The 18164-nt window shown below is 31.4% G+C and overlaps 3 protein-coding genes across 4 annotated transcripts; 2 read left to right on the plus strand and 1 right to left on the minus strand.

Moving 5' to 3' along the window:
* The first annotated feature begins 315 nt into the window (after nucleotides 1-315).
* On the plus strand, nucleotides 316-1193 carry LOC149743400 (homologous-pairing protein 2 homolog). Its single transcript, XM_089885694.1, has one exon. It carries the CDS (start codon nucleotides 426-428, stop codon nucleotides 1056-1058), a length of 633 nt encoding a protein of 210 aa, XP_089741820.1. The 5' UTR covers nucleotides 316-425; the 3' UTR covers nucleotides 1059-1193.
* LOC149743401 (coiled-coil domain-containing protein 150-like) lies at nucleotides 1184-13061 on the plus strand. The gene is made up of 23 exons (XM_089885668.1): nucleotides 1184-1369; nucleotides 1694-1806; nucleotides 1919-1980; nucleotides 2043-2161; nucleotides 2364-2542; nucleotides 2934-3090; nucleotides 3387-3569; nucleotides 3832-3986; nucleotides 4425-4536; nucleotides 5100-5285; nucleotides 5568-5726; nucleotides 6165-6299; nucleotides 6901-7077; nucleotides 7229-7399; nucleotides 8128-8238; nucleotides 8537-8724; nucleotides 9090-9303; nucleotides 9464-9640; nucleotides 9884-10078; nucleotides 10497-10595; nucleotides 10939-11070; nucleotides 11659-11763; nucleotides 12036-13061. The coding sequence occupies exons 1-23, from the start codon at nucleotides 1313-1315 to the stop codon at nucleotides 12123-12125; spliced, it is 3276 nt and encodes a 1091-aa protein (XP_089741794.1). The 5' UTR covers nucleotides 1184-1312; the 3' UTR covers nucleotides 12126-13061.
* LOC149743402 (F-actin-capping protein subunit beta-like) lies at nucleotides 12550-17697 on the minus strand. Of its 2 annotated transcripts, XM_089885689.1 has the most exons (8): nucleotides 17551-17697; nucleotides 16106-16314; nucleotides 15552-15665; nucleotides 14995-15136; nucleotides 14216-14332; nucleotides 13636-13781; nucleotides 13120-13230; nucleotides 12550-13061 (listed from the first exon to the last, which is right to left on the minus strand). In XM_089885689.1, exons 1-7 carry the CDS (start codon nucleotides 17554-17556, stop codon nucleotides 13140-13142), a joined length of 825 nt encoding a protein of 274 aa, XP_089741815.1. In that variant the 5' UTR covers nucleotides 17557-17697; the 3' UTR covers nucleotides 12550-13061; nucleotides 13120-13139. The 2 variants fall into 2 exon arrangements, with proteins under 2 accessions (XP_089741815.1, XP_089741816.1); XM_089885690.1 differs by lacking the exon at nucleotides 13120-13230.
* Between the last annotated feature and the right edge of the window lie 467 nt (nucleotides 17698-18164).

The raw sequence follows: 18164 nt of genomic DNA on the forward strand, positions 1-18164 counted from the left end.
CAACTTTATTTATAAATCGGCTGCTTCAGAATTTTTATACACCTTGAATCTTCGTTTGCAAGTATCCAAGATTAAATCTGATACATTGTATATTTTTAATATTTTACAATCACGCAATCATACTTTGGTATATGACGTGACATTTCGAAATAAGATACAGAAATATTTGATTTTTAATAGATCACGATGTCTATTGCAAATGTTTACTTTGGAAATCAGCGAGCCGTGGAAACAGCGGTCGCTGTTCGAGTTTCGAAATAAAAATAATTGAATGATGATATTGGTAGACATTTTGTAGACAGAATATTTTGTGCACAAATGTGATACCTTTTAGCTAATTGTAAAATACGTTTTTTTATGTTATACTGCCTGGGTACTTTATATATTTTAATAATTTTGTGACTAACCCTTTTTTAGATAATCAAATGGCAAAAAAAGTTGAAGATGCCGTTTTCGAGTATATGAAAGCTCAGAATCGGCCATATAGCGCTGCAGATATTTTTTCGAATCTACACAAGGAGCATGGAAAAACTGCCGTGACAAGAGCTGTTGAAACCTTGAGCCAACAGGGAAAGCTGCTTGAGAAAACGTATGGCAAATCCAAGATTTATGTTGTGCACCAGTCTCAATTCCCTGCAGTAAATAAGGAAGAAATAACCAAACTTGATGCTGGAATTAAAGAGCTCACTGAAAAAGTAATGAGTTTGCAGACAGAGTATCAGAAGAAGTCATCTTTACTTGGCCAACTAAAGTCGTCGCTCACTACAGCAGATGCATTGGAAAAAGTAAAAAATCTAAGAGAAGATGTTGCAAAGATGAAAACACATTTAAAAAGCTTAAAATCCATGTCTGGAACGATTGATCCGGCTCAAAAGAAGAAAGTATATGAACAACACAAGACGTATGTAGGGCATTGGAAAAAGAGAAAACGAATGACTTCTGATTTAATGAATGCGGTTTTAGAAGGATACCCCAAGAGCAAAAAAGTTTTTATGGATGAAGTTGGCATAGAAACTGATGAAGCCTGCTCAGTTACAATTTTTAAGACTCATGTCTAATTTTGAAGTGTCATTTGTTCATTTTTACTGCACAAAGATTTTGATTTTTGTATGATTAAAGCGATCTTTCATTCATTTACCTTACTTAAAATTTAACTGCCAATTTTAAATTGTTGTTTATTTTAATTTTTACAGCTATTTTTTTTGGTTCTTGGATTTGCTTAAATCAAATCTTTATAGATAATTATACAAAAATTACAGAACATCTATACTTTATTTCTCTATATCAAACGTTCATGGAAAATTAACTTAAAATGTCTACGGAAAACAATTCTCCATTACCGCAAACCATGTCAGAAGGAGCCCTAAACGTGAGTAAATTTGTAAACCTTAACAATAAATTGTAAATGTTATGCATTAAAATTGAAACAGAAATAAGCTAAACGTATTTTTATATTTACCTAAATAAATATAACACTACCATGCCGCCTGAGTTTTTTATTTTATTATTTTAATAACTGTCCTTGTGTGTCCAACGTCTTTAAATAGACATTCCAACAAAACAATCAAAATTTGTGTATGGATAGAAATGCACAAATGTGATATAAAGGTACCACCAAAGTTTAAAAATCTTTTTGAAAAAAATCAAAATTGTTTTTTTTTAATGATAAATGTTTATGTTTATTTTTTAACAGCTGATGCAAGAGAGATTGACAGGAGCTGAAACGGAGACAAAAGACCTCGCTAACATGCTCATGGACCTTGGAATAACTCCTAACAAAGATCTACTTGATGACCAGGCTTACCAGTAGGTTTTTTAATACATATCTCTATTTATATTATAGCTCTGGCCTCTATTATTTTTAATATAATTGACTAATTGTTCTGCCTTTCATTATAATGCTTTATTTATTTTCCAGGTTGACATTACAGTCTCCTGAATTCCCAACATCTGTAAGTGACTGGTTGAACAAAGGGGAAGGTATGAAATTTGTAAATCCTATTCAGGACAAAATATTAAAGTATTGTTAAAATTAAATAAAGAAAAGAAATCTGAGAAATCTGTTCGATTTGGAGATGTTCCATTAGAAAGATCAACCAAGACTTCCCACCATCCTATATTAAAGAAGCAAACACCAATTCAACCATTGAAAGTTAACTTTGTAAGCAATATTTGACTATATACAGATAACTTATTTCATTTATTATACACTTTTAACAAAATTGTACTCTAATCATCAATGCATCCAAACATTTTTTTTACACAATAGGGGGGTTCTGTGAAACCTTGGTGGCTGTGCCAGTACTCATATTTGCAACTCGTGTCAATAACAAAAATGTCAATAAAAAAAAAAGATCTTTCAGAACACAGAAAATACAGGAGGGAAGAAAACGTCTTTGAAAATAAAGTCCGAGCAATATCAGAAGTTGGTTACCAGGTTGTGCAAGACAGAAAGCGTCATTCAATCTTTGAAATTAAGTCTTTGCTCAATGCAGACAACACATGAGACTGCTGACCGGGAAAAGAACATTGTCATTGAAAAGTAAGACTGATTTTGCTGGTAATACTTCATATTTTTTTTTATTATATGAACATTTAATTAGCTTGTGATTACATTAATATTATAGTTTATATTTGTTTTTTATAGGCTACGTAATAGTTTATACTTGTTTGTTCCTGCTGTGCATGAAAATGTGTTTAAAACTCTAAACTGTTGCCTACCTACAGTCTTGAGTTAGCATGCCACTAAGAAAACACATTTGGCATACCATTGTTTAAAAATCGGAAATACCGTACTAAATACTTATTATAACTTCATCTCATTTGGTGGTAAACAAAGAACACACCTTTGGTAATGGTTTAAAACACAATTAGGATATTATGTGTTAAAAGTGTCCCATCTCCCCCCACCCTACTATATAGATTTATTTAAGATTGAAAGAAGAGATTTCTCACCAAGAAAATAAAATAAAGAAACAAGAAGAGGAGATAAACATGGAGAGGAGAAGCAGGGAGGATGTTGATCAACGTTGGAAGGAGGCCGAGATGGAAGTTAAACAGCTTCTTGAAAAACTTGATCAAGCTACCAATGTATGTTTTAATGTAAAGTTAGTTAAGTGTTTATATTTGTTTTAGGTATACACATATTAGGGTGGGAAAGATGGTACACCTTTTTATTCTATGTTCTGGTCCCATTTGATAGTAACAACTGACAACTAATATTTAAAGAATTATAAACCGTATTCTCACGACTCCAATAAACCGTTGTTAATTGTGATCACGGTATTTGGATATTATATGTTAAAATTTTCCTGCCCCCCCTTACTATATAAACAAAAATGTTTTACTGACTATAATATATTTTGTGCTTTATTTTGCTCAAACAGAGGAACACTGTGTCCTCTTCTGAAGATGTAGTTGCCAGAGACAAACTCATCCGGAAGATTGAAGAGTTAAAGAAAGAATCCTCCCGGGAGCAAGAGATGAGGGAGACAATCGAAAACTCTCATCTTTCTCTTTTATCCCGAGTACAAGATATTGAAGATGAGTTGCAACGCGAGCGTGCACAGGTTAATAACATATCTTTAATTTGGATAAATGTAACTTTATCTTTGCTTGGCCGAAACTGGACAGTCGTTATAACATTTATTGTTATTTTATGTATAATAAAATATACTAAAAATTGTTAGTAAAAACATTTTTTTATCCATTTTTAAAAAATACATTATAATACATATATGATATATAATGTAATATTTATAGATTATATACTAAAATTTACCAACAATTATTAATACCAATTTTTTTCTTCATTTTTGTTTGTACACACAGACTGATGAATTAAAAAAAGAAAACATGAATTTAAAATCATCAAGTGAAGCGCACAGTAAACAAACAGAGCAATGGAATGTTAAAGCAAGAGAAATGGAACAAACGCTTGCGATGTTTAAAGAAGAATTAGATGCAAAAGAAGAAGCTATTCGAAGGTTTTTCTGATATTAAATCATAAATATATATAAACACACACACATATATATAAATATATATATATATATACATAATTTGTTTAAAAATATCTACACACTTTAAATTACTACTTTTTTTTAAAAAAAAGTGAAAATTAATCTTAAAAAAAGCATATATATGATTTGTTTAAAATATATATATATATATATTTTTTTTTAATATTTATGGGACCTATTTTATTTCTGAGATTAAAACTTTTACCAAAAAGCATAAACTTTAATTAAAATTCTATTAAACCATTTAAAATTTGTTATTGATTTTTTAGGGTAATTTTTTTTGTGTTTTAGTAAAGTTTTAGTCAAACATTATTTTATCTTTTTACAATTTTAACACTTTTTTAAACTACATTTTGTGGTAAATATATTTTGTATTTTATTCAGTTAGTATTTTAATTTCAGGTTAATAAATGAACAGCAATCACATTCTGTTGAAAACGCTACAATCGCTTCACAACAGAATGCACTGCAGAAGGAAATTAAGGAATGTAATATTGTACTTGAAGCACAAAAGGTAAAAGTAGAACTGGTAATATATATGAATGCAATTCTTATTTATTTTTGTTTTACTTTGGTCTGAATGGTTAGGACCAATCAAACATTAATTATCATGATGAATAAGTATTAAACTAATAAGCGAATCCGAATTAGGACAATGATATCCTTTCATATATACTTTTTATATCAAGGAAATACACTTTATCGGTAGCAAATGATTGTCAATTTCTATCGCCTAAACAACTTTGTGGGTCTATGTGTCCTTGGGCAAGACAATTAACAACAGTTGCTACAACCCAGTGGTCACTTTTGGTTTGTCTAAATTAAAACTAAACATCCTTCCAAAATAATTACCAACAAAGTTACATATGTGGTAACCCGTAAGCGGGCACAAGGTGTATAAAAGAGTACACCTATGTTACGACTGTCGTTTCCCCGACACGCGAGGTTAAATTAGTTACATTTATTCATTATATCAAGAAATACTTTTTACTTAAGTAAAGGATTATGCCCAAGCTAATTTCTTGTATTTGAAATTATTTTTTGCCTAAATTTACAAATTATATTTTCCTTCCTTAGTCTGCGTTCACACAACTACAAACAGAGAACCGGGACTTGCAAGATGCTCTAGAGGAGGAAAGAGCAAAAGTAGAGGATTTGGAGGAGGATTTAAAAAAGAAACAAGAAGAGAACATGGAGAGGGGGACTGTGGAAGAGAAACAGAGAAAAGAACAAGAAAATAAATTAAGATCAGAAATGAGACAGGTAGTACTCTACCTGTTCAATAGTAATTTTAAAACTAAATTAGTATTTTTGGGTTTGTTGATTTTTCCTTTTCAGATTTCCTAATTTTTTTAAAATTACAAACCCCATAATTTTGACAGTAAAATCTACTGTAAGATGCTAAAGCTAGATTTGTTTTAGAATTGTTACATGTCTACCATGTATGTATAGGCAGTAGTAGACACTACAAACTTTATTTTACATCTTATTTTTAATCATTCTGGTTTCAACAAATAAATTTGAACAATTTGAATTTTGGTATAGGTTTTAAAAAAAGAAAAACAGAAAATGTCATCGTTGGAAGCAAAAAATAAAACTCTTGAAAGTTGCTTAAAGAAACAAGAGATTGCTCTCAAAGAGAAGGAGGAGGATTTGGAGAAGAAAGAGCAAGAGTGGGAGCGAATAATGAATGAGGAGAAACAGGTGAATAATATAATAAATAGTACCATAATAATTTTATTTGTCTCTTTGATTACGGTAGCAAAGATTTAAAGTATTTTAAACGAAAAGACAGGATATAGAGACAAAACAACAGTTGTTAAATTTACGATGTCATAAATGTGTTAAACCAAATTTATATTTTTTATACTTAAAATGTTTTAGATTAATACCTATAGTTTAAGACATTAATTGTTGTCATTTTTGAGAATTTGAATTTTGGTTGTTTCTTGTGATATAGTAGTGTGGGGGAAGATGGGACACCTTTTTATTCTATTTTTTGTCCCATTTGGTAGTAAACAAAGAAAATGCAAAGAATTATAAACCGTAGTTAATTGTTTAAAACACAATCAGGATATTTGGATATTATTTGCTAAAGCAATAATTTACCTGTATTTCAAACTCAGCTGTTATATTATACAGAACACAGCACTGGCAGTTAAAGAACGAGATGAATTGATGAAAACTCGTGAAAATCATATGAAGGAATTGAACAAAGCAGCAAGTGACGTAACAAGAGAAAAAGAATTTTTACAACAACAACTTGAGGAAATAAAGGTGGAATAATTTTATTTGTTGTTCTGTTTATTGCCATGTTAAGTTTCCTTTTAAATATTCATGATTTTCATAATATATTATTCAAATCCTGGAACATTATAATGAGTAAGCTGCACAATTTATATCTAAATAAAAAGTAGTAAAAATATGATTAAGAATTATTTAAATTATATTTTTAACTGTGAGTGGGGAATGACATGATAAAAATTTCCATAATCCAACATTAGGTTCCATATTTCTGACAAAATGACTCTTCTTATTTAAACAACTCAAAAATAAATCCATTTTTGATTTTGAAATTTGCTTCCAGACATCTTTTTTACTAATTGGTCACCTAAACAATCTTTTAGTGAGAAATTAAAAAGTGTAAATAGGAAAACATTTTTTTAATATCAAATATCTAAAGTTTGACATTTCCAAAAAATATATATTTATTAATTAATTAACACTTAAAAATTCAATTCTTGAAATTAAAATAGTAAAACTAAAGTTTTTTAGTAGAACCCAACGCAATGAGTATTAAGAAATACCGAAAATTCGACATTCCTAAAAAATTAAATAATTAATTACACTTAAAATCATCAAATTTTAATATTAAAAGTTGGAGCAAGATATCTTGAAACGGGAAAAAGATCAGTTGGAAGAAGAAAATGTGAGGTTAATGGACCGCGTTGCATCTGTGGAACAACAGGAAGCGATTTATAAGCGAGCTCAAGACCTTGCAGCTGCGTCAAACCTTGCAAAGGGTCAGCTTTCGTATGATAACGGAAAGTTAAAGGTATGTGCCGCTTGGCAAATTTTCAATGTTACCCTATTTTACACCTTGGTTTACTAAAAAAAGTAATAGCAATTTTATTTCTAAATACTTTAATTTTTTTGTTTCAAAATTTTTTTTTTAGATTTTAAATATTTAAATTCTTTTCTTCCAGACTCGTGTTGAACAGCTAGAAGAAGAATTACGAAATATAGCCTCAGTGCAGTCACAAGTTGTTCAACTGCGCGCAACCAATCGCGCGTTGGAACAAAAATATTCGCAAGTTGCTACAGAGGTGGCAAACTCGAGAGTGGAATCGAACAGAATGCAATCTCACATTAAACAGGTGCACGTTTCTATATTCTATATGGGTGAGGTCCTTGTCAGAGACCTGGGATTTAGGTCCGTTTTTACCCATTACCCCAAAAAACTACTCATATGCATTTCTATATGGGTGAGGTCCGAGGCGTGAGGTCCTTGTCATGGTCCTGAGATTAGATTTGGCCCAATTACCCAAGCACTACAACATTATACATATTCTGTTCTATTTGGGTGAGGTGTGACTGAGGACCTTGTCAGGGTCCAGGGATTTAGGCCAGATTTGGCCCATTAATCCAAAACTACACACATTCTATTCTATATGGGTAAAGCCCTTTCTATAGCCCTTCAAGGTTTCGGGCCAGATTTGATCTATTACTCCAACACCCAGTATTTCACCTATTACTCCAACACCCAGTATTTCACCTATTACTCCAACACCCAGTATTTGACCTATTACTCCAACACCCAGTATTTCACCTATTACTCCAACACCCAGTATTTCACCTATTACTCCAACACCCAGTTTTCAATTGTTATGAATGATTAAATAAAACAAAAGGGGTGTGTTTTTAGGACATTTATGGTTTAATAAATATTAGGTTTTTAATAAAATACAACCGCTATCGTGTTTACCACAGCATTGTATATTAAATATATGCTCCCATTGTGTGCTTGGTAAATTTGAAATACACAATATATGGATTTTTACAACAAATAAAATATACACCTTTTCAAATATTTTTATTCATTCAGCTACAACATGGCATGGAAAGAAAAGAAGCGGATTTCAACTTAGCTATAACTGCTCGTGATGAAGCTGTAAGAGATAAGGAGGTAGCCATGGCACAAATAGAAGTCACAAAGGTGATTTTGTAAAGATTAATATTACCTTGTAACATTATACACTTATTTTATGCTTCTTTTCTTTATATTGTTCAGAATTTTTAATTTTTGGTGGTAAGTTAAATACACATATACTAGCAGCGGAGTAAAAGCTGTTTTTGCTAAAAATGCTGTCACCCCTGTTTTAAAAGTTGAGTTCTACCCCAAAGGTTGCATCTGTAAAACCTAGCCTTGTATGTACCATATAGTTTACTTTTATGGATAGTCATTTTTCTGATTTTAATAATTTTTTTTTTCAAAATTCGCTCTCGGACTTAAGGACCAGGAAAAAAGTCGGGTTTCGCAAATGAAGAGAGAATTATCAGATTGTCGATCAGACAACGCTCGTCTATCATCCACGATAGATGACATCACAACACGACAAGCGCAACTACAAGAGGTGTTGGATCAAGTGCAAACTAAACTTGGGAGGAAGGATGGACAACTGGCAGCTCTTACTGACGAAAAGTAATTTGATTCAATATTTTGCAAGTTAATTAGAGCAGTTTTTAACTGTTTAAAACTTGATTAGAAAATATGGAATATAGATGCTACTGTTATCAGTATCCCATCTTACCCTCCTAGTAATATAAATATTTGTCTTAGAATTTTTTTGATTTTATTTTAAAAAAAATTTTTTCTTAAGAATTTTATTAAACTTTTGAATTGTATTTTTTGTATAAAGAATTTTTTCATTGTTTTAAACGCATTTTGTCTTTAGATTTTATGCATTTTTTGAATGTTTATTATTGTGTTAGGAATTTTTGATTTTTTAAGGTATTTTTTTTGTCTTAACAATTTTGTCATTATTTTTAATGTATCCTTGTCTTCAGATCTCAGCTTGAACACCAAGTTCACATCCTGAACACAGAGATTGCAAAGTTAGAATCCACATCGCATAATCGTGATGCTCTTGAACAATCACGTATAACCCCTGCATTGGAAGCGTTAGAACGAGCGCGACACGATAACGTGAGGCTGGCTGCTTCTCTAGATGATGTTTTACGAACCAATGCACAACTTAAGGAGGATCTTGATAAATGCAAGGTAAGGATTTGTATGTGTAGGGGTACTGTCCTTTTATCCTAGATTTGTGTTTTTTCTAGCTACATAAAAATTTTACAAAAAAATGCGAAACATGGTTGAATCTAAAAATGTACAGTCCGTACCGTTTTAACTAAATGATGAGAATTTTTTTTTTATTTAGACGGATCTTGAAATCCAGCGTGAGCGAAACGAGACGATTCTTCGTCAGCAGAAATCCTCAGAAGAAGAAGCTCTTCTCACATCCCGGAGCAACAATGATCGTCTCCAGCAGATGAAGGATCAGTTTAATCGAGAAAGATCGGCGATCAAACGACAACTAACTACGCAAGTTAATGAGGTGAGTGATTTCTTTCTTTTTTATGAATTTTATTCTGTTATTATTTTTTTAATGAAAGAAACGTGGGAAATTTTCTTTTTTCTTTTATGAATTTACTTTCGATTGTTTTTAATGATTCTTTAATGAAAAAAAAATTTTTTTTTCTTTTCTTTTTTTATATTATTTTGATTTCTTCTTTTTTAATGTATAGTATGGTAGGAATGTACAGCAGGAGTATTCATTCAAAGAAATATTACCTTACAGTTAAAGAAAACAGCTGAATCTGCCCAATCACGCAACACACAACTTACTCGCGGAAATTCCGAGCTTCGTTCCAAACTCGCTGATCGGGAACAAACAATCGCAAAACAAAAGGAAAAGATGAAACAGCAGAAAATATCCTTGGATCGGATGCAAGCAGAGAGGAAGAGCAAGATCTTCACTAATCAGAGGATTAAAGTTCGTTTGGTTTACTAATACCCTTTTTTTGCATGGCCAGAGTTCAAGGTTACAGGTTTAAGACTTGTCTTGCTATCATTGTGGGTGTATGTGTCTTTGGACAAAAACATACCGTCTATTGCTCAATCTATAAAACCCTAATGTGTTGTCTAGGTTATCCGCAATACCTTGAAAAATGTTGGCATGAGGTGTATTATACTTTTTGCATGGTAAAATATTTATGCTAAAAGTGAGACTGCCTTCCCACCATATTTCGATTTATTCGACAAAGATAACGTGAATATGACGAAATGCATGTAAACTTTTTTTCCAGCTAATTATGCGATTACTTACCTGCCTAGTAGTTACCATGCAAAAGGGTATGTTATATGAATTTATTACTGTTTTTATAAAAAACTTACTATTTCCTTTTTTCAAGGAAATTGACAGTGAGTTGGGAGAATTGGAGAAAACGAAGCAAAGTTATATCGAAAAACATAAAGAACAAGCTTCCATTATCGCAACCTTTAACACTGAGGTGATACATTTGATTACTTGGTACATAACAATTTGCATGGGCTTAAAACGAGGTTTATGTATAGTAGGGTGGGAGATGGGACACCTGTAGCACATAATATATACATATTTTGATCGTGTTTTAAACAATTAACAATGGTCAATGGAAGTTGTGGGGATCAATTTTAATAATTTTATGGCACAAATTTTTTGTTTTGGTTTTTGGAAAAAAATAAATTTGTAAAAAAACAATATATGTTTTTAAAAATGTTTTAAAAATTTTTGAAGTAGAAAACAAAAGTTTTTGTTATTGGAAAAACAATAAAAATAGTATACCAAATGTGTAAAAATGATCCACAAAACAGGTATCATCACTGCAAGAAGACATAGCAGCACTCAGTCATGCGCAGAAGTTATCCCGTGAAACTAGCTCTAAGTTGGAGTCAGAGCTGGGGAAAGAAAAAGCGGAAAAAGAAGTTCTTATCAACAAAATACAGGTAGTATATATAGTACTGTAGGGTAAGATGGGATACTGTTAGGACCTTAATCTCATGTCATAATAGTGTTTTAAACAATTACAATGCTAATTTAGAATTGTGGCAATATAGTTAAATATAAAATTTAAAATGTCCCATCTTACCCCACAACACCATATGTTGTAACTGCTAGGTGTATAGTAGGGTGGGTTAGAATGGGACAGCTTTTCGTATTATTTTTCTGTACTACTTGGTAGTAAACAAAGAACATTCAAGGAATTATAAAACCGTATCCTCGCAACTACTATAGACCGTTGTTAATTGTTTAAAACACGATTAGGATATTTGAATATTATGTGCTAAAGGTGTCTTGTCTTCCCCACCCCATTATAAACCCAAAGAAATCTTTTGGGAATAGTTTGATCTTTGCGATTCAGAATATAGATTATGATTAGATTTTTACCTGTATTTGTTACTGTTTTAATCATTTAGGCAGTTATTTTACTTGATGATTTTCTTTTGTAAAATGTTAGCAATTAATTAAAGGACATTTTTAAGGTGTGTGGAGTTATCTGTAATAGTCTCTAAAAATGTATCCTCACAATTTAGTCGCTTGATGGCGCCCTTAAGCGAGCAATCAACGAGAAACAAACGGTGGAGGAAAAACTAAGGAAGGTTCAAGTTGAATCTATACAAGTACAACATAACCTACAGGTCATCTGATCTAACATTATATTAATATATATAAAGTAGGGTGTGGAAAGATAGTAAACAAGGAACATTCAAAAAATATAGAACCGTATCCTCACGACTCCCATATAACAATGTTATTTGTTTAAAACACGATCAGGATATTATGTCCTAAAGGTTTCCTGTCTTACCCACCAGGGCAGGCCGACCAGTTTAAGAACCACTGATTTAAACAGTGCATGATAAAAGTGTTGCATTTACCTCTTGATTGGTTTAAACATCATTTTTTTTCACAGGAAGCCCAATCCTGGTTCAAAAATAAATTTCAAGTTTTAGAAAATGAGCTTCCAACCAAACAGATGTCTGCTGGTGATACGAGGCATTGATGGATATTATGTTTAACTCAAGTTAGACAACTTCCACTGTACTTTGTTTCATCCATTGTGTGTATGGGCTGTAGGGCCAAATCTGTCCCAGGTTCTCAAAGATATCACCCATTATGTATTATTTCCTTATATGGTATAGTAGGGGAAGATGGGACACCTTTTTATTCCATTTTCTTTCCCCATTTGGTAGTAAATAAAGAACATTCATGAATCATAAAACCGTATCCTTACGACTTCCATAGACCGTTGTTAATTGTTTAAAACACGATCAGAAAATTTAGATATTATGTGCTACAGGTGTCCCATCTTCCTCTACTGTATAGTAGTTTGTCTTTAAGTAAATATCCTATGTTTTAACAGTATTAATATATACTTGATTTACTGTGTAATAATTTTTTACTTCATCACCACGCGAAAGTTTAGATTCTGGCTACAAAATAATTTTATTTTTCCAAGAGATAAAATTCCAGCTAATATGATCAGCATATTTCAATATATCGTAAGTAATCACAGATCAGGAACATGTGTGTTGCTGCAGTCTTTCATATTTTGTAAATTTGTGGTCTTGGTTTATAACATTAATGGGTATGATACATTTGCAAGCATGGTGTAGCATGCGTAAGGTGTAGCATGCGTGATTTGCACATGAGAGAAATTATGATAAAGAATATATAGATATAGATGGGACGATGCAGAGATAAAAGAGAAAATTCCCGCATCCAAATCATATCACTTCCACAATTGTTTATATTAAAGATATTTATTATGGTAGCAAACGGTTCCGATTTTAGACCGCTGCCATGCACAATAGCATGGCTCAGTACTGTTTATGGTTGAGCAGCAGTTTAGACAGTGGAGAATTACTTTCCAAATTTGTTTTTCAACTCGTTTGCAACTGTTTGTCGTTTGTCTTTTTCAGATGCACAAGTGAGAGACCTACAAGAAAAAAATGTTAGTTTGTTTTTATGCTTCAATTTTTAAAATTGATACGAACAGAAAATGGTGAAATAAGAGTCACATTCTGTTGTTCCTTGTGAAGCCAGCGGAAAGCTCCATGTTGAGTTTCTTTCGATGGTCGTGAGAATTGTGGCGAGAAAAGGAGTAGCTGGAGATAAGTGTTGATAGGAATCATAGGGAAGTGAAAGAAAGTTTGTGGTTCAGTTGAGTAAAGGGAAAGCAGAATAAGGCAAAGAAAGAATTTGTATATAAGGTGTATTAAAGTTGTAATATTTGTATCATCAAAAATGTGTCATCTTTTTTGTACATGAGGTACATCGAAGTTATAATAAATGTATTATCAAAAACGTAACATCGAAAAAAAAGTTATATATTAAGCTTGTATATTAAAATAACATTATTTTTATTTTTCTCTTAAAAACATTAACGAAAATCATATTATTAAAAAAAAAGTTTTTACATTATTAACATGTCATAATTTTAGACATGTCTCTTCGAAAACAGTTGCGAAAATCATAATATTTAAATAACGAGGAGAAGGGAATCAACTTACCGTAGCTCTTGCACAATATCTCTTGTTTTCCCGAAATAAATTTCATTGAGAGTATGTCTCATCTTATTCTCCATCTCTTCAACCAATCTTCCAATGTTAGCAATATGGGAGTTGCTTCCTTCGTTCAGAGATGAATCTTTTTCAACCTGGAAAAAAAATAGTCTACAATATTTATTAAAATCTTTTTTAATATTTGTCTAAAGAGTTACTTTTGTTAATTTATTTTTTTCCTATTTTTAACAGTGTTGTAAACCCACATTGATACTGAAATACTTTATTGTATACCTAGAAATAGTCTACTAGATAATATACAATTGTAATTCGACAATGACATTTAAAACCAACTGTTACTGATTTTTTTAATGCTTTACTTACCTAAAAAAACACAATTAAAGTAATTTTAAATTACTTCAAACTACTTTTGAATGCTAAGAAATAGCCTACTACAGAATATACGATTAAAACTCGACAATGACACTAATGTTTTTAATGCTTTACTTACCTAAAAAATCACAACTAAAGTATTTTTAAATTACTTCAAACTATATAGATGTCATTAATATGCAATATAAAAGTTAACCTGTCTAGTTAAACTTCCCCCAAGGTTCATTGTTCCTGATGCAGCTTTGCTTGTTTGAAGCCACAGCATAACAGTGGATGTAAGTTTGTAATGAGCATTACGACCTCCAGACTTTTCCTGCATAAAAATATAAAACATGTTTGCAAGCAGGGAAGTATGGCTTATATTCTATAGGGGTGAGGTTATATAGTGGTTAGATTTAGTACAGAGTTGGCCACAAGCACCAAACTTTTTAAAATGCAGGGGAGGCAGGTTAAGTTAGATGACCGTTCCTATGGAAAAAATTGATTGCATTGTTTCTTGATTAATGTAGGGTACAAACTTCCAGGGTTGGCCCGTCACTCCAGATTTGGCACCCATGAAGTTGGCACACTATCCTAAAGTAGGAGTTTCTATAGTTTTTTCATCTTATTATTAGATTATACAAAGAATGTTTATGGTGCAGACAATATTTTTAAGAGTCTTAATTTTTAAATAACACAGTAAACAATTTATGCCAGCACTGCCATTACACACAATTGTATTAACTTGCTACTACTCGTTGCTGCTACCATTGTAGGCGTGTCCTTGGGCAAGACACTTAACAGTAATTGCTTCAACCCAATGGTCACTAATGGGTTGTCCAAATAGTCAGCCAAACAAAAAAAAAATAATCACCCACAAAATAACATACATGGTAACCCATAATCGGCTACAAGGAAACAGTACACCAGTGTTATAACAACTGTCATGCCATGAAATGGAAAATAAAATAAGTTGCATTTATTTATTGAACCTACCACAACTTCAATAACATGAATAGAATCCCAGCACCCTTTAATCTTTGGTGAAGAATCTCCAACCTTTTTAATAAGAATGGCACCAGCAAACCCATGGTCAAGGTCCCACATATACACAGAAGAAATACCACCTTCAAAGTACCTGCGTGGTGCATTTTGGTTAGTAATAGATACAAACTGTTGCAGATATAAATAAAAAGGAGGTTTTAAGCAATTTATTACAGTTTTCATATCCCATACTATATTCAGGTTCATTAGTCTATGAAAAAAAGACTTTAAAATGTGGTGCCTTATATTTACTAATAGATATAAACTTTTGTCGTTTGGTATATTATATAGAACTCAAAAAGTTCCAAAAACAACTGTTTAAGCAATTACAGTTTTAATATCTGATATACATACAGTTTGTCTTCAGAAATATTAGTGTATAAAAGTAGACTTTAAAATATCATTCAATACAAAATTCACCAATATAACAATTTTAATACCTACTTTACAAAACTTTACTACTTCTTTATTTTTTAAAATAAATAAACCTAAATCAACCAAACACTTACATTTCTCTGTATGAATCAAATGCACTGTTAGCACTGACTTCAATATCTCGCAAACTATCGGAAGGTTTTGCTCCATCACTTAAAGGTGGATCGTATTTGTTGCTCCACGGTGACCTACACAATGCGTAATGATTAAAACACAGCCCAGTCTGATCAGGCATGTAAAAACAATAATCATGCTTTTGGCAGTTCCTGCCCTATTCTGACAATCAATCGTAGACCAGTGTGTTCTAACACCATTTTTTGCTGCTATAGCTGGCCCAGCGTTCATGTGATGCTTTCACCACATAGTAAGCTAATAATATATTCGCTAATAGTTAAACATTAAACAGTAATATCTATGATATACAACGTTGCCTACTTTGCCAATTTTAATAAAAACAGGTTTTAGCAAATTTTCATGTTATTTCTACTGTATATTTACTAAAATGAAAAATAGAAAAAATGGATATATTTTTTCGAACATATATAGTTCTAAATTTATATACATTTAAAATATACCTTGATTGTATGGTAAAAAATAGTTTATATTTTAAAATTTCCACGCAACTGACCTATATGAATCTCCATCTCTGTTATAATCACACAACAAATAATCTTTTCCAGTTTGTTTATCTCGTAATACTCTCAGAGGTTGATCGACGGATGACAGAAGATCTTCACATAACTCGGGAACGAGATCAATGAGATCTGAGAGGTTTTTCTCCACCTGCTGAGGTGGGAGTCTCCTCATTAAATCCAGGGCATAATCGAGCTGAAGATCCTGAAATTTGTTCCATGTTTAGATTTAGCATAAACTTTGTTCCATGTTCAGGTTTGTGAGATCTCTAGGCTAATTTATATATAACTGCACTAAGCTTTAAATTTTATTTATTTAAATTTTTGGTTGTATATATACAGGATTGTAAAAATACCCCTTTTTCATTGATAATGTGACCGTCCGAATCGTCGAAAAACATCCGGATTTTTTAATAGAATTAAATCCTATTTATATTAAAATAAACTTTCTAACGTTCGACCAACAATATACTCTTCGGTTTCTTAGTTCAGTATTTATTGACGACTTAAACCTGCGCTCTATTTTAATCCGGATTTACAACTTTTACAATCCTGTGTATATAATATAAAATATTAGGGTGGGGGAAGGAGGGCCATCTTTTAATTTGATTTTCTCGTCCCATTTAGTAGTAGGCAAAGAGTAACAAAAAGTAAACAAAGGGGTTAAAAACAAACTTATATTGGAATCGTGCTTATTGAGAACTCAAAACTATTTATTTGTAATCTATAAGTTATGTAACATCTTTGTGTTTTCAAATTTTGATCAATTGACAGTAAATAAACTTTGTTTGTTCATAAAACAATTTCAATACGAGAATGACTATTTTAATCATGGGATAATATGGCTGACAGACAGATATACAGAAACACAACTTTTTAACACACTTGCTACTCACACAAGACTATAATGTACTGCAACATTGTAAAACTGTATCTAAATATTTTACATACTCTCCCCCACACTTTAACACAGGAAATGATTCAGTTTTGTAGTTTAATTATTTTAACAACTCCATACAAACAAAGATAAGAATAACATTGGCTAAGAATTTATAGGTCATTAAACTATAAAACAGAACACCCATGTTATAAAGACTGTCTTTGTTTCAACATAACGGTAAATGAGTTACATTTATTCAAAAGCCGACATCAGGAAATGGTCATCTTAATTTAAAATGAAATATCACACATTTGATTTAATGTTTCAGAAAATAATTAATAAAACAGTCTCAGTGTGAAGTTAAAAAACAAACAATGCAGAAATTTTTAACGGTACTTGTACTTTATAGTAAAAAGTCAGATTCAAATTAAAAGAACAACAAACTTAATCCAAGTTCAGTTCGATATTTTGTTATAATGAAGCAACACAGATAAAAATGGACCCATAACAACACAGCACAAGTTAAAATTAATTGTTTGTTTATTTGTTTACAACACTTACCGTCATAACTTACGGTCCAATTAGTTTAATAAATACTTTATACAACCTACAATATCAATCTACAGAACAAAATAAGCCAATTTATTACATACATAAAGAGAATGACTGTAATACATCACATGTAAGAGTGTATGTTAAAATGTAAAGAGGTTAGGTCAATGCTTATTTTAGAGTAATAACAAATGTTTTTAAATATGACTATTGACTGTCGCTGTGTGAATGAATATATATGGTTTCACTAGGTGACTAGACTGTATAAAATAACATCTATAGGTCCCTAAAGATAAACAGCAGGTTTTAGTACGCAAAACAACTTGTTCTGATACGCAAAAAATCGCGAAAAAACTTCCGCCCAACATAAAACCAATCATCACTGAGTATTTAGGAACCTGAAATATGACGTCATCAGAAAACAAATTTCCTTGTACAGTGAAAAACCTAGCGTGTTCAGGTTTTAAGCTGAGGTCTAAAAGTAAAATTGACGTTCATTGCGTTTAAAATCTCCAAATTACGTATTTTTTTCGGAAAACTAATTATTTTACCTCAGAGTTTAGATTTAGGTTTGGCCAAAATATTGCAATTACAGGGTAATTGTTTTCCAAAATATTATATCT

The sequence above is a fragment of the Ciona robusta genome, chromosome 1, assembly GCF_009617815.1.
Source record: "Ciona robusta chromosome 1, ASM961781v2".
NCBI lineage: Eukaryota > Metazoa > Chordata > Ascidiacea > Phlebobranchia > Cionidae > Ciona > Ciona robusta.

What these genes read in the sequence shown, in the direction of transcription:
- LOC149743401 (XM_089885668.1), top strand. Translation starts at nt 1,313, where the DNA reads ATGTCTACGGAAAACAATTCTCCATTACCGCAAACCATGTCAGAAGGA. An exon ending in TGTCAGAAGGAGCCCTAAAC is followed by an intron (nt 1,370 to 1,693) that starts GTGAGTAAATTT and finishes ATTTTTTAACAG; the next exon opens with CTGATGCAAGAGAGATTGAC. An exon ending in TGCAACGCGAGCGTGCACAG is followed by an intron (nt 3,570 to 3,831) that starts GTTAATAACATA and finishes TTGTACACACAG; the next exon opens with ACTGATGAATTAAAAAAAGA.
- LOC149743400 (XM_089885694.1), top strand. Translation starts at nt 426, where the DNA reads ATGGCAAAAAAAGTTGAAGATGCCGTTTTCGAGTATATGAAAGCTCAG.
- LOC149743402 (XM_089885689.1), bottom strand. An exon ending in TTTGATTCATACAGAGAAAT is followed by an intron (nt 15,137 to 15,551) that starts GTAAGTGTTTGG and finishes TGCACCACGCAG; the next exon opens with GTACTTTGAAGGTGGTATTT. An exon ending in GATATTGTGCAAGAGCTACG is followed by an intron (nt 13,231 to 13,635) that starts GTAAGTTGATTC and finishes ACTTATCTCCAG; the next exon opens with CTACTCCTTTTCTCGCCACA.